General features: G+C 38.9%; 1 protein-coding gene across 1 annotated transcript in view; it reads left to right on the forward strand.

The window, feature by feature from the left end:
- Positions 1–15273, forward strand: part of LOC124721524 (muscle calcium channel subunit alpha-1-like) — an 857532-nt gene that overhangs the window by 379882 nt on the left and 462377 nt on the right. Inside the window, exon 6 of the mRNA XM_047246542.1 lies at positions 11593–11745. Within this exon, the coding sequence (XP_047102498.1) occupies positions 11593–11745 (153 nt within the window). The remainder of the gene's footprint in view (positions 1–11592; positions 11746–15273) is intronic.

Consider the following 15273-nt stretch of genomic DNA (forward strand, 5'->3'; position numbering starts at 1 on the left):
ATTATGTCTCATAATTTATTACTTGCCTCGACTGCAGTTCGTGAACAGCTGAAGGTGTTTTTGACTATGGTCAGTTTCCTTCAGTATGTGTGTGTGTATAGTGGTGGCGGAGAATCTGGTGCATTGCATGAGACACCTCAGGTGTCACCTGTTTCACCCACAGGCTCTGCTTCTGAGGCATCTCCCAGTGTATCCGATGTGGTGGACCTGCCCTCACAGCACAATGAGTGGCAGGTGGTAACACATTCACGTTACTCAAGACGGAGGGCCAGTATGGAGACTGGTCACCTGGCTTCACCCGTTCACCCTGTGAGTGGAGGTGGCCGCTTCTTCAACAGGGTCTGAGCAGGCACACAGTGGGAGGGGTTTACTAGTTATTGGGAGCTCCAATGTTAGGCATGTTATGGAGCCCCTTAGGTAGATAGCACTCAGGGCGGGAAAGAAAGCCAGTGTGCACATGATATGCCTGCCGGGGGGACCTTGCCTGAGATGTGGAGGTAGACTCACCTGTGGCTATCAAATATGCAGGGTGCAGTTGTCTGCATGTTGTGGCTCACGTTGGCACCAAAGACACCTGTTGCACGGGTCCAGAGGTGATGCTCAGTTCGTACAGGCAGCTGGTGCAGGTGGTGAAGACTGCTGGCCTCGTGGGCAGGGTGCAATTGAAGCTTACAGTTTGGAACATCATTCCCAGAGTTGATCAGGGTCCTTTGGTATGGAACCAAGGGGAGGGTCTCAACCAAAGGGTTGGCTACAGGATTCTAGAGCTGCATTATTGTGTGGGGATTTGCTGGACTACCCTTAATAGGTCAGTGGTGCTCTATACAAAAGAAGCAGCTACTCTGGTAGCAGAGTACTTGTGGAATGCACGTGATGGTTTTTTAGACTAGGCAGTAGCTTGAGGTGCTGTGATGAATGCTCATCAGTCAATATGCGACAAGGGAAGTCAAACAGTATTCAGAGTAAAGAAACTTCAACTGTCACAATTTTATCAGTAAACTGTCAAAGTATTCATAATAAACTTCCCAAATTTATTGCCCTCCAGGAAAGTTCTTGTGCTCAAATCATGCTTGGGACTGAGAGCTGGCAGAAACCCAAAGTGGAAAGCTCTGAGATATTTAACAATTAAGGAAATGTATATCTGAAAGACAGATTAGCGGCCATAGGAGGAAGAGTGTTCATTGCAGTTGACAAAAATATTGTCTCTATTGAGGTTGAAGTTGAGTGTGATAGTGATGCCATCTGGTTGTGTATAACAGGTGTTGGTGAAACCAAGTTAATTGTAGGATGTTTTTAGTGGCCACCTGATTCTGCTGTGACTGTTCTAGAGTCATTCAAAGGAAGTCTACAGTCAATAGTATGTAGATACTGAGACTGTGCAGTACTGGTTGGAGGTGACTTCAACCTGCTGAGTATAGACTAGGATATGTATGGATTCATTGCAGGGGTACAGACAGACAGTCATGCAAAATACTTTGAACATGTTTTCTGAAAATTGTCTTGAGCAGCAAGCTTGGGAGCCCACACACGCTGGAAATATCTTAGACCTTGTAGCTACAAACAGAGTGGACCTTATCGACAATGTTAGTATGAAGGATAATAAATCAGTCAAGAAGGCTAGGAGAGTGTTTCTGCTAGACAGAGCAGATAAGCACTTAGTTCCAGTGAAGTGGGTTTAGAGAAATTATGGGCAAAGTTTAAGCAGATTGTAAAATGTGGTGTGGAGAGTTACATGTCTAGTAAGTGGATAAAGATGGAAAAGACCCACCATCATTTAATAACAAAATTCAGAGGATGCTGAGGAAGCAGAAGCTGTTGCACTCTCAGTTCAAAAGGGAAACATAAATGACAACAAGCAAAGGTTAGTAGAGATTCGTGCATCTGTGAAAAGATCTTTGCACAAACAACAACTACCACCATCACATTTTAGCTAAAGGTCTGGTAGGGAACCTGAGAAATTTCTGCTTGTATGCAAAATAGCTAAATGTGTCAAAGTCTTCCATTCAGTCCCTTGTTGCTCAGTTTGGTGTGTCAATTAAAGATAGCAAAACATAAGATGAAGTTTTAAATTTCACATTCAAGAAATAGTTCATACAGGAGAATTGTAGAAACATACTGTCATTTGACCATTAGACTGACTCCCGTATGGTTGACATATTAATAAACATACCTGGTGCATAGACACAACTGAAGAATTTGAAAGCAAATAAATCACCAGATCTGGATGGAATCCCAGTTTGATTTTACAAAGAGTACTCTAGAGCATTCGCCCCTTACCTAGCTTGCATTTATCACGAATCTCTTACCCAGTACAAAGTCCCAAGTGACTGGAAAAAAGCACTGGAGATTCCAGTATATAAGAGGGGTAAAAGAACAAACCCACAAAATTACAGACCCATATCCCTACTTCAGTTTGCTGCAGAACCCTTGAACATATTCTCAGTTCGAACATAATAAACTTTCTTGAGAGTGAGAAGCTTATGTGCATGAACCAGCATGATTTTAGAAAGCATCACTCATGTGAAACTCAGCTTGTCCTTTTCTCATGTGATATAATGAGAAATACGGATGAAGGGCAACAGACAGATTCCATATTTCTAGATTTCCAGAAAGCATTTGACAAGGTGCCCCATTGCAGGCTGTTAACAAAGGTACAAGCATATAGAATAAGTTCACAGATATGCAAGTGACTCGAAGACTTCTTAAATAATGGTACCCAGTATGCTGTCCTTGATGTGTGAGTGTTCATAAGAGGCAAGGGCATGGTCAGGAGTGCCCCAGGGAAGTGTGATATGACCGCTGTTGTTCTCTATATACATAAATGATTTGGCAGACAGAGTGAACAGCAATCTGCAGTTGTTTGCTGATGATGCCATGGTGTATGGTAAGGTGTCAAAGTTGAGTGACTGTAGGAAGATACAAGAGGTCTTAGACAAAATTTCCTGTTGGTGTGATGAATGGCAGCTAGCCCTGAATGTGGAAAAATGTAAGTTAATGCAAATGGGTAGGAAGAACAAACCTGTAATGTTCAGATATTGTATTACTAGTGTTCTGCTTGAAATAGTCAACTCGTTTAAATATCTGGGCATAACGTTGCAAAGCAATATGAGATGGCGCAAGCATGTGATAACTGTTGTAGGAAAGACAAATGGTTGACTTCAGTTTATTGGGAGAATTTTAGGAAAGAGTGGTTCACGTGTAAAGGAGACCGCATTTAGGACACTGGTGTGACCCATTCTTGTGTACTACTCGAGTGTTTGGGATCCATACCAGGCTGGATTGAAGGAAGATGTTGAAGCAGTTCAGAGGCAGGTTGCTATCTTTATTACTGGTAGGTTCAGACAATATGCAAGTGTTACAGAGATGTTTTGGGAACTTAAATGGAAATCCCTGGAGGGAAGGCAATGCTCTTTTTGAGAAACACTACTGAGAAAATTTAGAGAACTGGCATTTGAAGCTGATTGCCGAATGATTCTACTGCCTCCAACACATTGTGTGTAAGGACCATGAAGATAAGATACGAGAAATTAGGGTTCATATGGATGCATACAGACAGTAGTTTTTCCCTCACTCAATTTGTGAGTGTAACAGGAAAGGAAATGACAAGTAGTAGTACAAGCTACCCTCCACCATGCACCATATGGTGGCTTGCAGAGTATCTATATACAGGGTGCGTCAAAAAAGTGTATACACACTTTGAAGTGTCATAGAAAATTTATTTCCCTTTCTACAATATTAAATTTCTGGAAATGGAAAGCTTAAAGTTCAATTGGAAAAATAAATGTACTTTGCAAATGTGATTAACGTTCAAACTGGTGGCCTTCAGCATCAATACATTTCTGAGTACGAGTCACCACTGATTTCTGTGCACACCACCTGAATCTCATTCCAAAGTGTGTCCAGGTTATGTGGTTTACATTTGTAAACCTCATCTTTTACTGTGCCCCATAAGAAGAAATCTAGCAGCGTGAGGTCTGGAGAGCATGCAAGAAACTCGATTGGTTCCCTGCTTCCTATCCACTGGCCTGGCACATTGTGATCCAGGTATGCTCGTACATCCCTATGATAGTGCGGCGTGGCGCCATCTTGTTGGAAATAAAACTCATCAGTACCGTATAATGCACAAATGGCAAGGAATATGGAGTCAGCAAGCATTGTTAGGTACGTTTCTCCAGTAACAGTACCTTCAAAGTGGAAAGGCCCAATGAGTCCCCTTGCAGACAAACCACACCACACATTTACACCAGGCAAATTCACAGCCTTTTCAACTGTAATGTGAGGATTATCTTCAGCCCTGTATACACAATTGTGCCTGTTGACAGTTCCATTGAGTTTGAATTGGGCTTCATCTGAGCAAATTATGCCACCCATAAATCCTGGTTCACGTCTTTCCATCTCCTGAACCCATTCACAAAATTCTAACCTTTGATCTGGATCGTTGTCACTTAGCTGTTGCACCAGCCTTGGAATGTACACACGAAACTTGCTTTTCTTGAGAATGCATAGCACACTACTAGCACTTACATTACTCTCACGTGCCGCTTGCCTTGAAGATTTTTTAGGCAAACACTGAAACAGTCCCAAGACCGCAGTTGTGGAATCATCACTTGTAGCTGTACGAGATCACCCTGATCGACCTTTATGCACATCACACACTGTTCCATGAATTTTGAATTTGTCTCGTAGACGTGTAATTGTTAGCCTTGAAAGTGGTTCTGTATCATACGCACTTCTCCACTGTCTTCGAACTGCAGCTACATTCTCAAACTTCCAGTACCACTTAATTATCTGATTCCGCACTTCAAAGCTCAAACGCACGTCCGCCATGTTGCAGTTACTTCCTTGCCACTGCTGGCACCTGTTGAAGAAACATAACATTACTTTCTCACAGATATTTAACCTTGTAGAACGGGAAATAAATTGTCTATGACAGTTCAAAGTGTGTGTACATTTTTTTGATGCACCCTGTAGATGCAGATGTAGACTGACTTTTCCTTTCATACAACTGATAGATAGTAACTTGCTTGTCACATACAGCACTAGAATGTTTGAAAGATTGCATATGTCTACATTTACATGATTACTCTGCAGTTTACACTTACATGCTTGCAAAGGATGCAAGACAATTTGAAACTACTTCTCTTCCATTTTACTCTCTGACAGAATGTGGAAAAATGAACACTTTTTTGTGAACTCTGATTTAGCTTATTTTATCATGATGGTCATTTCTCTCTATGTAAGTCAGAAGCAACAAAATATTTTGTTATTATTGGGTACCCGGAATGTGTCGCAATAATTCTCAAACAAAGGAAGAGTTTGTATTTAACATCTGTTTATTAGAGTGCTTTTGGAGAGAACAATTGTTTTTTTAATCTGATGCATACAAAAATAAATGAGAAGATTTTCCAATGTGTGAGCAGGCCACATGCAGTTGTCCATATGAGAAGCACAGATTTGCTAAATTTAGTACACACACTTGTATAAGTTCTCCCTGTGCTTTGTTGATGACCACTGAAAATGCGAGTTGCACCAGAGACTGCAAATATTTGAATTTGAATGGCATATCTGTCAAAATTGTTGGAATGTGTGGCAATATTCTCATGCAAAATTTCCATTCAAACTGTAGCTTTGATGATACTGTTCATCATTTCCACTGAAATAGTGGTACTGCTGCAGACTTGCAGTATATTTGTGCTTTGGAGAAGAATGATAGACATGCCAATTTTCAATGTTGAAACATGCAGTGGCATACCTGACAAATCAAATGAATTCAAGAATTCAGTTGGATAATTTTATTGACACCTTCATTTAGATTCATTACAGTATCGATCGACTGATAAGTTGTTGCTTTGTCTCCTATTTTGTTTTGAATGCTGAAACTGATGGCACTGATATCATTGTTTTTGGCTGCTAATATAGCACATGCAATGAGCCATTGACAGCTTTTATAATTCTGTGCAATATTTATGAAAACTTTGTGAATCAATTCATCTATGGTTGCTGTGATTGTATAGAAGTTGGCAGTGTGATACAGTTTGTAGATTCAGCAATTACCATTTTCTCATTCTCAGTATCCAACAATTGTATAGCGAAACATTTGGCGGATGCTTTGTGTTGTAGCTAAACGTGCATATTGGTCAACAAAGCGAGCATCTGTACATGTCGCCATTATACTGAGTAGTTGAGACATGCGCTAAGTTCATCAGTGGCTACTGAGCGTAGTATAATTTGTAGAGTTTGTTGAAAATCACCAAACAGTACAGTGAGTGAAGAGCTGTTCCTTTCCTCTCAAATCTTTGACTGTATGATGAACCACTTCTGATGCTTTTTGTGTGCCTTAGTAAATTTGTCTCATATTATTAGTTGACATGACTGGAGCACTTTACCCATTCCTGAATTTTTGTTGGTATTTCAAGTTGGTATCTGAGTGATTTGTATTACCAGTGGCAGTTTCAGTGGTGAATGTGCTGTTTGGCCACCATCCAAAAGAGTTGGCACAGTTCCAGATGATGCAATTGCCAGTGCAATATTTTGTAATGATTGTATGGTTACCAAAATAAGTGAGGTGAGAAAACTTTTTCCCATGCCTCCGGGTGCATCTAAGAAACAAAATCCACTGCTTTTGCTTGTAATTATATGCAGAATTGTCATACAGTATGTGTTGTTCTGAAACCAATTTCAAAAGATTCACTTGAATGAATATACCCAATTCATTGACATCAACATGTCTTTTTCATTGCAAATCATGATCAGAGATGTCATTTGCAGATCAATAGGGATTTAGCCATTCCCAACCAACCAGTGCCTGTTTGCAATTGCCAAATGTATGTTGTCAGTTTAAATCAGTGTCTCATTATACGTGTCTGGCGTGAAATGAATGTTTCAATTTTGATTTGTAGCAGTCAAGTGATTCAGGGTATCTTCACTCATGTAGTCTTCGTACTTTTCTCAAAGATCTTTTGGATTGTATGCGAAGCACATTATCAGTATGATTGCAAATAACATCAACATTTGCTGTGGTTGACCAGTATTCAATGCATCAGTGAGTGTAATGTCCCAGTGTGCATAATTATGGAGATTTAATTCTTGGCCAGCTTCATGGTAGGTGGCACATACTTGACCAGTCACTGTTCTCAGTTCCTGGTAGGATGTTGGTCTACCTATGTTGTTAAGAATAACTGTAAGTAAAAGTATTCTGCATTGTTTGGGTGAGTCGAGTACAGACAGCCCAAGGTATTGGTTGAATATAAATTGGGATGTCCTGCAACTACTTTTCGTTGTTTACAACATCGATATTTGTTAGCTGATGCAGTCCACGTGCAGTATGTTGCCACCTTAGAGTAAAATAGCATCTTATCATACATATCACCACACAGTGATAAACATGCAGTTAATGTTGTTGGTGTCAGTGCATATACATTTTCAGTCGTCAAGTACAGGTGCTATCCATTTTCAAGTTGCACTGCCAAATGAAAAACTGTTGGATTTCATTCACAGATCAAAAGTGATAAAATGCACCATACTGCTTCACCCTACTAATATAGGGTCCTAGTTGATATTGACTGATTTCATTTATAGATGTTGTCACATTCCCAACCACAAAAACTGCCATATCACTTCCTGTGTTGACGTATTTGCAAATGTACTTGATCGATTTCACAAAATTGCAGCATTCAACATTGGTGTATGCTTTATACATTTCCAATAGTAACATTGAATATGGTGCAACCTAACAATTATCAACTTGAATATCATTGTTTTAAAGTGATGGATTTACTGCCATCTCCAGTTGAACATCAACAATATACCGTTTATCCATCATTAACATTGATAGTCTCAGCAAGTAAACCTCTTCGGTATCGTTTCATGCATTTCCCTTCAGATGTGCATGGTGAATTGTTGTTGAGAAAACCATATGGACCGTAAATCATGTTTGGTGACAGCTTCAGATGAGTATGAATAGTACTGACATCGGGTATTTCTCCTTAGATGACTTGATCAATTTGATATGGTGTGACTTTTTTGTTCAAAGAAATCAAAATGTCTGCATGTGGCAATCCTCTCTCTTGCCATTCAATAGGATACATCCATCTGTGTGTTTATCTATAAACATGATGCTTAACAATGAAACCCATCAAACATTTCAATTTTTTTTTAAGACGAGCACTAAAATATGACAGTCCGATGATGATTGTTCAGTTAACAAATGTTCTTTTATTTCATCCCATTTAGGATTGTATGTGAATCTATAAAAAAATCTAAGTGGCTATATGCACAAATGTATGTCATTGCATCATGTCGATATTCATGCATATCCCATTAACTCCCTGTCAACGTGGCCGATATTGTGACCATTTTCTCCTAATTCACTGATATTCACATTACTGCCATTAACAACTGCACCACATATGTGAATTTACTCTTCAGAACACAACTTCATCTGATTTAATTGAATGTAGACGAGTCATTTGTTTTTCATTTTCACATACATATTGATGATTTATTGATGGAACAATTGTCAAAATTTTCATGATAGGATTATCAGCATTTTCAGAAATTATCAATCAGTGTATAGTAATTCATGACACTGACTTTATTATTTGTTTCCTCATCTGTTTATGAATTTCTCAGTTTGTTGTTACTGAGATTCATCTTCCCCGTGCCAAAATAAAATCCGATATTGAAATCCATCATACGTGTGGTGAGCTTCTGAGGCTCGTCGAACATCATGATTTATGCAATGAAGAACTGTATTACATAAGTTAAATTCTATATGAACTATAACGATCACAACTTCATCAGTTGTCAGTGCATTTTATTGTCTTTTGTGTTGGCCACCAAGTGTTTTGTCTACTCTAACTACAACTTTGTACTCATCAGCTGGCCTTTATTAAAAGACAGTTCTGAACAATAGAATTAATTTGTTGTGATGACTGAATAAAGTTTGTAATCCAGTGACAATTTGTCACTGAGTGCCCATATTGACTCAACAGTGTTGATCATCTTGTTCATCAGTGTTTCCCATGGACTAAATTTGAAGAATTCCATGATGTTTATTGGCAGTGACAGTAATGATCCTGCGTGGTGATAAATTTGCCTATGAACTTTGAATGTTATCATGCAATTCTCAAACAATATTTGTTGCACCAAATGATGTCATTTGAAAACAAATTGTATATGTTTGCCAAGAAATGTTTAGATTGGCTAGTCACACCTGATACCAGTGTTGATAATGATGTTAATGGTGAATGTAATTCTGGCAGTTTCACATTTCCATCCTTGCAGCACATTCTTGGTGTTTCATTCTTAAATTTGTGGGTGCATAATTTAACAATTTCTTCAATAACCACAATTGCATGAAGACTATTCATAATTAGCATTTTAATGGAATGCACTAAGATGGAAGTCAGCATGCAGTGTTTGTCTGGATCAAGCAGTATTAATCTTGCATCATGTTGCTCAGTTGTTTCAGACAAACAGGCATGAGCATGGAATACTTGTGCCATTTTCAGTCTTGCTTCCAATTGCTTGCCTGTTTCCAATACTCATGATGCCTTTATCATTTGTGCTATAGACTGTATATCTTGATCAAACTTTTGTTGTTTGGGTGGCGTAATTTACTTTCCAATGAAAGTAAAGATTTTTGACAACTATTACACATTTACTTGGAAAAACAAAAGCGAATGACTGTAATCCATATCTAATGTCAACAGGCAACTGGAGTTTCTCAGTAAACACCACTGTTCATACCACATGTGAACTGAAAAGTCACTGCTTGTATTTCATTCAGTTCAGTTGCGTCACACATGCACTCACACTCTGAAAACATATGAGCTGCCACTAATCTATGTAAAATACATACATTTGTTGAAATGACTCATGCACAACTTACTGTAAATTGGTTGTGCAAATTCAGAAACCTTCACAGGTGTGCACACAACAGCTCATACCAGTTTCATTGCCCTCAGGTGAATGATATAGGAATACACATGGGACAAACAAAGAAATATGCATTTTATGCATATAAATTGTTATATGTATTTGGAGGAGAAAAGTTGCATTTCATTTCTTCCAATTGTAATAGGTGTAGTAGTTCTAAATAATAATTCCCTAAAGTGCAGTTAGTTGTGCATGATAAAAAATATTTCATGTGGTGAAAATGCACACAAATTGATTGGACATAATTTTATTGCACATTTTTCTTAACTGAAACCACTTTCCAAAGAATTGAAAGCTAAAGGTATCAGACAATCTTCTGAAACTCCGATAACTCAGCTGCATTAAAAACAACTGAAACATGCTTACAGATTCATAAGTAGGTCAAACTTGTAAAAGGTAAAGCTATAATTAACCAGAAGGTTGGCTCGAACACCACTGTGCTGTACTAGCATGGTTTTATTGGAGATGGCATGCTGTTGCCTCGCTCCAACTGTAGAACTGAATTACACGGCCAGTTGTAACCTGCCCAGATAACCGCATATGAGTGTGACTTCCAGGTTGTGGGGAGGTGCACCAGCCACAGATTTAATGTACTTGGCAGATAAACAATGAGGGTCAGTGTGCTGGCCAGCCTAGGTGTTGTTTTTAGGCAATTTCCCATGACAGTCTAGGTGAATACCAGGCTGGTACCCACATCACACTTCAGCTATATGATTTGCAAACATTCAAAACATATTTGCACACTTTCACAAGGGATTTCACTAGACACGGACTGAAAGGGTACCAAAATTCAGTCCTGGCAAGGAAGGGGTGGTGACAGGAAAGGTATTTGGCTCCGTCTACAACTAACATTCCCAAATCCAAAAAATTAACGTGTCGATCCCATGAAGATATAGGATAAAGGCCATGAGAAACAAGACAACCCAGCCAGTTGTAAGGGGACCTTCAAGTTAATGTAGATTGTTAACCATGATGTAGCTCAGCATTTATTTACATCAACAAACTTTGCCAAAGATCAAAGAAGTAATAAATGATAGATAAAAATGCTGGGAATAACCAGGGATCAAACTTGAGACCTTGGATCCATAGTCTGGCACTGAAACACTTAACCAAACAGTCACTTCATGAAACTCTTTAAACATGATAGTGCTTGTTGCAAGGAAGTTCCAAAATACAGAAATTACAAAATAAAGGCAAAGGAAGTGCACTGTTCTTATCCACGAGGACATAACCAGAGTGCAAAGTAGACAAACATGAAGGAAAGAAATACGTTTCTTAATATATGTTCCAAAAACACTACAGATTATTAGTGTGTCCATAGTAGCACTAGAATGCAACAACTCTCTCTGAAGTACATAGCATAAAAGCACAGAACTATGTTCAAAACCCAATGCTATTGCTGCCTGGTCTGATCAGGAGATCAGTAGTAAGGTGAACAAAGGAGGAGTAAAAACACTGTAGACCTTTACAGGGTACCAGTGTTTGCTAATATAAGGCTAATATAAGCATTATAAATGGATCATTGATGCCTGGTGACATACTTGAGAAGGAAGATCATGGTCCTTTCACAATGGTGCATAGACTTACCTTAATTTTAAGAATATAATCTGTTTTTTTTATGTCACTCATTATGGCCTTTTCTTTAATTTGCAGGTCTGCAGGTTGTGCTAAACTCAATTCTTCGTGCCATGGTGCCTTTATTACATATTGCTCTCCTGGTATTGTTTGTTATTATAATCTATGCAATAATAGGCCTGGAACTATTCTCAGGAAAGATGCATAACACGTGTTATGATAATACAACAGGTAGGTAATACTACAAAATGTATGTTAACCATAAAACTGATACATGCAACATTGCAAATATACTGAAGAATAAATTTCCTTGAGACTGAGAACCATATGTCCACAAATCAGCACGGTTTTAAAAAGCATCACTTGTCCAGAACTCAGTTTTCCCTTTTCTCACATGATATGCTGCAAGCTATGGATGAAGGGTACAGGCAGATCCCATATTTACAGAACAGCAATTGACATGGTGCCCCACTGCAGACTGTTAACAAAGGTATGAGCATATGGTATATGTTCCAGGATACGTAAGTGGCTTAAAGGTATCTTAAGTAATAGAACCCAGAGTGTTGTCTTCAGTGGCTAGTCTTCATCAGAGACAAGGGCATCATAAGGAGTGCCCCTGGGAAGTGTGATAGGACTACCATTATTTTTTATATACGTAAATGATCTGGCAGGTAGGGTGGGGAGCAATGTGTGGTTGTTTGCTGATGATGCTGTGGTGTGTGGGAAAGTGTTGGAAGTTGAACATGAAATTCACTGGACTCTAATTCTTGCATTCATTTTCTGATGTACCAGAAGGAGAATCTGCAATAACAACACAATCTGTGAAAATAACACTATAAGCATATGCAGCAACTCATGTTCAAAAAAGCTTAAAGTTACTACTATTTTCAGATGATATGTAATTTGAATCACCATCACAAACTTCATTTTCATCATCTACAGACTCGTCAAGGGCTTCGTAAATCATTTATCATTTTCTCCAAACATTTCTCTTCTTCACTGCATGTTTTGAGCACAAAATCAACGTAGAAGCAAACAAAATGCACAAAACAGAGAGTACTCGAATGTCACCTAAAGCCTACCACACAAGAGACAATAATTTTTCAAGTGACACAGCTACTCATCTATGAAGCCTCCCGATCTCACAGATGATTCTGGGAGCCGTAAAAATATGTTTGATACCATGGAAAATCATCGTAATTGACATGATGTAATATTACATCCACCGCACAATTTGATTTCCTGTAAGCGCCGTAATACTATGTCAACCGCACGCTAAGTGTTAAGAAAATTTAGAGAACCAGCATTTGAAGCTTATTGCAGAAAGATTCTACTGCTGCCAAAATACATTTTGCATAAGGACCACAAAGACAAGGTTAGAGAAATTAGGGCTTATACAGAAGCATTTAGACAGTAATTTTTCCTTCACTCTGTTTGTGAATGGAACAGAAAAGGAAATGATTAGGAGTGGTGCAAGGTACCCTCCATCACTGCCCATATGGTGTCTTGCAGAGTGTGAATGTGGATGTGGATGTAGATGTAGATGTAGAAGAGCAGTTTGTACAGTTATTTGAACTTCATCATCGACAACAAGGAAGTACAGAGTTTCTGATCCTTGGTGATATCTGTAGAAAAATTACAGCCAGTCTCAGATCAGACATGAGTGGAGGCAATACATAAATCAGAATGTTCAAGCTGTCTGAGGGTTCACATTGATAAGAACTGTAATTTTTACAGCTCATCTTGAACACTTTCGTCAAAAAAATTCTCCATAGTATCTGATTATGCCTGCAGGAGTGCAAAGAATGCTGTTTTTCTTTTGTTAGATGTGTCATCATTATCAGGTATAATGGTAGCCTTCAGTGATGGATAGAATTAGTTTGAGCCAAGTAATTGCACACATAAAGAAATCTATGAATGATTAGAGGACACATTATTTATGAATCTGCATACTATATTTCTCCTTTGTTAGACAGACATAGCTGACTGGCAAAATAATGCTAACAAAATTAATGAATTCATCTTGGGAAATAAGTTGAGTATCATCTTCATTTTGGAGTGACATTTTTACAAGCTTCTCCTCTGGCAAAGTGTGTGGGTCCTGTTGGATGCTGCTGTTTATCCGATTCAAGTCTAATCAAAGAACACTCCTGGCAAAGTTTTTGCGATATATCATCCCAAGCAAGCTGAGATATAAGCTGCTGTCTCTCTTCATTAGATTTTTGTGTGTTTTCCATTATTTCCTTGATTATAGAATCCCAGAAATGCCTAGTGCAATAGAGCATCTTTGTTTCTTTGAAGTTCAATGCGTTATCTTCAATGATCCTATGCTCCAGTACTGCTGACTTGTTTTTGTAGCCAACTTGGACATGCTTATCATGCTCTACACATCTCTGTGAGATGCAGTATTGCAATTGGCTGATGTATTGGTAGTCAAACTCACACATGATGCTGTCTGTGTCAGTTGTCCTTTGTTGTAATGGATTTTTTGAGGTGCCCAGCATTTCCCTAATTTTGCATACAGACAGAAAACTTTTGTTCATATTATGCTTTTCCAGGACCCAGCCAGTCTCACTGGTGTGGAGTCCAGCATGTGGTTGGAATGTCAGGCCCTAGCTGTAATCTTCTGTCTTTTCCTTTTCCTTGTGGCAATCTGTCCTGAGAGAACATTTTATGTGTGGCCCTGAGTCGCCACTCCTTCGGAATGTTTCACGTAGCTGTTCACTAGTGTTAGTGTGAACGTATGAGTCTGTGTGTGTCTTCTTGGGGTATACCATGTGCCTGAGTGTAGTATACAGTTTCTTCTGTATTACGGTGTTCAATAAAAGTAGAAAATTACTATCCCCCTACTTCCATGGTGAACTCATGCTTTTGTGTATGCTGTTTTCTCTCACGTGACTACACCACAGAAGTTCTATCCATGTATTGTGGAAGGACTTTGGCTTGAATGAAGAAGTTTCAAGTGCTGTTTCTTTGCAGTGATTCACGTATGAGTTGGCAGTGAGTGGAGCCAGTGAAGAGCCTATTCTTACCCTCTCTTCGTATTCATGGAACTTATCCCCACATTGAAAATAAGTGGTAGTGAGTGTGTTTTGCGACAGTTGTAGTGTGTTCATGTCACAGTGCTTCTCTAGCACTTGTAGGGAGTCTTGTTTTGGCACCCATGTGAAGAGTGATGTGATGTCAAAGTTCAGCAGCAGATCACCAAAGTCCAGGTGCATGTCTCAGAGCATTGACATAAACTGTCTTGAATTCTTGATGTGGAGACATTGTCCTGCCAATGGCTTCAGCAGTTGTGGTAAATGTTTTGCCAAACTGTAATTTAGAGAATTTGTCATATCCACTATTGATTGGAGAGGGATTCCCTCTTTTTGTATTTTTGGAAGACCATAGAGACAAGATTGTGCTCGTAGTCTGGGATACAGTGCTTACCAATTGTGTCATATAACCCCAAATATTCTCAAGTCCTGGGTGTGTGTTTTACTAAAACCATGCCAAGAAGTTGTAAAACTTCATTTGTTGTTGCAATAAAACAAAAGAAACACCATGTAGGATTATCAGCTATGTAAGAAAAGGTAGATTGCTATTTACTGTAAATACAACACATTAAGTTGCAGAAAGGCACAATTAAAAGAGAGAGAGAGAGAGAGAGAGAGAGAGAGAGAGAGAGAGAGAGAGAGAGAGAGAGAGAGAGAGTAGCAGCTTCAAACTTTGTGTGGCCTATTCCCTATGGAGGTGAACTATGTGTAAATTAAGGCT

This window comes from Schistocerca piceifrons, chromosome X (assembly GCF_021461385.2).
Source record: "Schistocerca piceifrons isolate TAMUIC-IGC-003096 chromosome X, iqSchPice1.1, whole genome shotgun sequence".
Lineage (NCBI taxonomy): Eukaryota > Metazoa > Arthropoda > Insecta > Orthoptera > Acrididae > Schistocerca > Schistocerca piceifrons.